This window comes from Echiichthys vipera (assembly GCF_963691815.1).
Source record: "Echiichthys vipera genome assembly, chromosome: 11".
NCBI classification, from domain to species: Eukaryota; Metazoa; Chordata; class Actinopteri; order Perciformes; family Trachinidae; genus Echiichthys; species Echiichthys vipera.
The window spans coordinates 26,384,873-26,390,326 of NC_139836.1; the positions used below are offsets into that span (position 1 = coordinate 26,384,873).

The 5,454-nt window shown below is 44.7% G+C and overlaps 1 protein-coding gene across 1 annotated transcript in view; it reads left to right on the top strand.

The window, feature by feature from the left end:
- Positions 1 to 3,628, top strand: part of LOC310953439 (uncharacterized protein) — a gene marked incomplete at its 3' end in the record, with an annotated part of 7,586 nt that extends 3,958 nt beyond the window's left edge. Inside the window, exons 4-7 of the mRNA XM_083922477.1 lie at positions 652 to 679; positions 783 to 821; positions 2,423 to 2,495; positions 3,574 to 3,628. Coding sequence (XP_083778603.1) covers positions 652 to 679; positions 783 to 821; positions 2,423 to 2,495; positions 3,574 to 3,628 — 195 coding nt within the window. The remainder of the gene's footprint in view (positions 1 to 651; positions 680 to 782; positions 822 to 2,422; positions 2,496 to 3,573) is intronic.
- Positions 3,629 to 5,454: the final 1,826 nt, after the last annotated feature.

Genomic DNA, 5,454 nt, shown 5'->3' on the forward strand with positions numbered 1-5,454 from the left:
CTCATCTTTATCCGCTTATCCGGGGTCGGGTCGCGGGGGCAGCAGCTTTAGCAGGGGACCCCAAACTTCCCTTTCCCGGGCCACATTAACCAGCTCTAACTGGGGGATCCTGAGGCGTTCCCAGGCCAGCGTGGAGATCTAATCTCTCCACCTGGTCCTGGGTCTTCCCCGAGGCCTCCTCCCAGCTGGACGTGCCTGGAACACCTCCCTAGGGAGGCGCCCAGGGTTCATCCTTACCAGATGATCCTGAACCACCTCAACTGGCTCCTTTCAACGCAAAGGAGCAGCGGCTCTACTCCGAGTTCCTCAGGGATGCTGAACTTCTCCCCCTCTCTCTAAGGGAGACTCCAGCCCCCCTCCTGAGGAAACACATTTCGGCCGCTTGTACCCGCGACCTGGTTCTTTGGGTCCTGACCCAGCTTTCATGACCACAGGTGAGGGTAGGAACAAAGATTGACCGGTAGATCCAGAGCTTTGTCTTCCTCAGCTCTCTTTTGGTCACAACGGTGCGGTAGAGCGACTGCAGCTCCGCCCCCGCTGCTCCGATTCTCCAGCCAAACTCACGCTCCATCGTCCCCTCACTCGTGAACATGATCCTGAGGTACTTGAACTCCTTCACTTGGGGTAATGTTTTTGTTTTTTTTTGCATAGGGGATGAAGCGCGTGGCGACCTGCTACAGTGAGTATCAATATCTGTCACACTTTGCTGATTTCCATCCTTTGGTTCGTTTGAAGTAAATAACTATTTTGATCTAATCTGAAGTAACAATATGTTTTCACAGCGAACTGCAGCAGAAACGCCCAACCTTCAACAGAAACAGGTAGGAAATGAAATAAACTAAGTGCATTTGATTGATTTATATTTGTATTAGATATGGATTATACATGCTAGAGCAGGTATGAGGCAGCAGTTATCTGAAAGACAGAAGCAGAACGTCGTAAAGTGTGAATGAAGTCTGTTTTGTGAGTCACACCCTGAGACGCTGTTATCAGAAGGTCACAGTATGTGTCACCTGCTGTTGACTTAGTGTGAGCGAGAACCGGAGGTGATGAAATGACAATTGCAACGTCAGATATTTGCCTCAAAGCATTTTCCATTCATAAATACCAGCAGGGGTGAAAGTGGTGAAATCCCACTCTCTCGTCATTTGACCTCTTTTGTCAGAATCAGAAACAGCTTTAATGGTCAAATAAGTGTCAACACATACAAGGAATTTACAGGTAAACATAAACGTTTGACTACTATGTACAAATAGAAATATATGTGGGTGTACCATACATAAAAACACAGGACAATGAAACTGTAAACATTATGACAATAATGCAAAGGGTGCTGGAATAAATATATATTCATATCATTGGGTGGATTTGTTGGGATTGTTCCTGTCACTATGGATATTTATTGTATTGTAAGTATTATTATTATTATTATATTCAATTATTAGGTATGGTAAGATTAGCATTATATCTCAGAATCAACCTTAAGGTGGATGTAAGGGTGTGTTTGTCAGCAAGCCTTTTGGACTTCCCCACTCTATAAATAACACTGGGTTCAGATATTGCAACACATGCACACACACACACACACACACACGGACACACACACACACACACACACACACACACACACACGCACTTGCACACACACACTTTAAGTCAATCATGATGTCTCTCTAAACTTAAGTAGTTCTGTTTCAGGTTCTTTTAATGCACATTTATGAACCTGAACACTTGATTTATTATCCATACAAGCTCATTTCAATCTGCAGTCCATAAGTGACCCATTTCAAACGCTCCCATCATGTTGTGTAGACGCAGACTCCAAAAGCAAAGAGTGTATTTGTCTAGTCTAGGGTAGAGCTCCTTGCGCTAGGGGCCCACCTCTCCCAAATGGTCCGCGGCCGGCAAGCGGGGCGCAGCTAGTCGCGGTGCGGTTGCACTCATACTGGTCAAACGAACTAGGCTTTACCCGTAAAACCTGTTTGGGCACGGTACGGATGGACAGTGTGAGTGCAACCTAAGCCTGTCTGTCCTCCCTGATTTAGCACTCAGGCTCTTAATGAAGCAGCACTGAAGCTGAAGAGAGGAAAAGATCAATGACTTGAGAGTGGTCTCAATCTCATCACCTGACTCAGCAAGAAAGCACATTTACACTTCATTTTTAAACACCGTACAGCCCTTCAGTTTAAAAGCACATTTTTATTTATATATGTTTTTATCATGCAGCCAAACACCGGAGCAGATTTCTTATGTGTGTTTCTGATTTCCCCAAAATGTGTTAGAGGACTGTGTTAGGAGGCCTTTAATGATGTTAGCTAAACCTGACTAATCACATTGTTTGAATGACCTGTTGGACTTTTGAAGTGAATTAAACTGTTGCCTGTCGATGGATTCACTCTCAAACGATCTGTTGTCTCGACAGGATTTCCCCACATGCACTGGATCATTCCTGTGGTTGTCCTGCTGCTGCTGGGGGCGGTGCTGGTGGTGCTCAGGTACTCTTCATCATGTCATCGTATAACATGACAGGCTGTTCTCATGGAGCATTTGCACATATTTGCACGTAGTTATTGTGTATATTCCCGACAGTGAAAGCATGTGAGGTAGTATAAATTCCCACCCTACGGTAAATACAGATACGGACCCTTTTGTATGGCCCCGGAGGTCGTTTCGTCCGTCCATCAGTGGCCAACGGTCTGATTTCAGACGACAAACAGCAAAAGCATCTCCTCTAAAGACGCCATGTTTGCGATTGTCAATGCTGGTAGGTTGCGGCACGGCACTGCCCATCAGGGGTGGGCAATTCTGGTCCTGGAGAGCCCATGACCTGCATGTTTTAGGTTTCTCCCTACCCTAACACACCTGAGTCTAACAATAATCAAACTGGGACGAGCTTCAGCTGACTAACGGGCACATCAGTAGACTCAGGTGTGTTAGAGCAGAGAGAAACCTAAAACATGCAGGACAGTGGCTCTCCAGGACCGGAATAGCCTACCCCTGCTCTAGAGGATGTATTGCTTAAAACATCAATAACAACCCTGAAACCATACGGAGGTATGAAGAGCAGCAAAGAACAAAACGTTTGGAACGGACGGACAAATTTCGTTCAGATCCGGAGGTTTGAAGCCGCCTTAAGAGGCAAGTCATCGCGGAGGGAGGCAGGGTGGGGGGGATCACACACCCGTAGCACACATGGCTTTGAAGCAGGGTTCAATTCCCGGCCGTTGTAAACCAATCCACAGCCGTTTTTTTCAAATCCTAACGCTAACCGTCATCTTTTGTTGGCTAAATTTGTTGTTTTTTTGTGCATTGTTGCACTTCCCGATTGGGGATTTTTCGCTGTTGAAATCCGGTCCGTTACGGCTTTTTTTCTAATCCTACACAAGTGTTTTTCATGGCTATCCCTAACCGTCACGATTTGTTGGCTAACATCGTTATCCGTCAAACATGCGGTCCATCAATGTGTTTGTTGGTACGAAATTCCTGTGCATAACTTTACGTAGCAGTTGTTGAACATGACACTGGCGGTCCTCATGTGGCGTGTTTTCTAACGCTGTGTGTTCTGGGTTGCAGCTGTGTGAAAAACAGATGCGGTTCCAAGTCTGGGGAGGAGAACACACCTGTCTGATCATGCGGAGGAACGGCGTGGGTAGAAAGAAGTTTTATGCACGGGATGCAGACCTGGAACCTTCTCGCTGCGAGGCGACAGTGCTAACCACTATCGCACCGTGTAGCCCCACTGCCATCATGAACAAGCATATTATTGACGAGGCTGGCTGTAAAAGGGTCTGTAGCACACTTATATCCTCAACATTACAATCTTTTTACAGTGTTTCCCCGACATTTTCCTCAGGAGCAAAACACTCTCAGTGCTACACTGTCTGATTTGTGTTATGTACTGTATTCATGTCATAGTGAACTTTATGTTACAGTACAAAGGATTGGGTTTAAGACGACAGCATAGCTATTAGAGCTAATGAGTTGATCTCCTGCAACACCCCCTGGCATCAGGAAGGAAAAGCTCCAGGGAAACACTGTTATATATAGTTTCTTAGCATCTCACGCTGTAGTTAAGCTACGCTCTTGATAATCACGTTTAAATCCATGTATTTATGGAAACTATTCTCTGTGCAAGCAAACATCTATGAGACAGGTGTTGAGATACAGTGTCGTGCCACTATAAGCTTTGTTTTACTCTTTTAATCCGCTAACATTCAACATTCAAGCTAAAACCAAACACTCCAGATGTCTATGTAACCAAACTATGTCTGTCACTTTTTTTCTGCTTTGGATAAATATTTATATCTAAGTTATATTCCACAAACCAGCTCCTCAGTCCAGTAAGCTTTTTTTTAAATATATATTTTGTAAACAAAGAACAAATTGTATTTTAACAGCCATGAAAACATTTGCACAGCCAGCAGTTATTAATTGGCGCACAGGTGAATAGTTGTTGCGGCTGTGGAAGCTGACAGACTCTTTGCGGCGCCAGTGAGTGCACTTTGAGGATTAATGTCCAATTTACCCAGAACGTCTGTAACACGGAGCGAGACGCGGCGACCCGACATCGGCGCTTCTGCGTTAACCGGTCGCGTCGACCACCGGTTCATCGTTCCAGCTTTTGAAGGGTTTAGTTACAGGGAACATCAGAATCGTGAAGTATTTCAGTTTACATGAGACGAAACTGATATTGATCCCAAAAAATACAAACTATTAACACAACATGGAGACATTAAGAAGCTGCAGAGGCACTAGAAACAATAATATCCCCGTTAAAAGTATGGCTAAAGATATAAAAACGAGCGGCATTGACGATGTAGTTTTGCTTTCTCACTTATAAGAAGTTGTCATAGCAACAACCGTGTAAACGCAGCATCCTTAGGCCCAGTGGTGCTTTGAACTACATACATGTCGATCCACACACGATAAGTAAGTTAGAGGACTGAAGAATCCACTTAATGCCCTTAAAATGACAACTGCCCACGTCTAGTAGAGTCATGTGAATATGTGACACGTAAAAAGACGTTTTTTAAGATTTACCTGAGCGTAGTTATTAGTCAGTGAGCTACTAAACAGTGTGCAGATTCACTATTTATCTGTTATTATCACAAAGTCCTCCTTTTGTCTGTGAGAAGCTCAGTTTTAAACCTAAATACGCACAAAGATAGTCTGGAGAAACAAAGGGATCCTCCCGACTTTCAGTTCAATGCAGTGTGCAGCATTTAAAAGCCTGATGGCTGAAGGAAGAAATTAATTTGCAATTCTGTTCGTCTTCCTTCGAGGGGGCGAGGTAACGCCGCCCTGACGGCATCAAACAGAATTCCCGACCGAGGATTTGCTCAGGAAGACTAACGACCTTTCTCCAGATGGAGCTTAAGTCCGTTAGCTGAACTCCAGTGATCTTGGGACAGACTTTGACAATGCTGCTGAGACGGTTCTTCTCCCTCACAGATA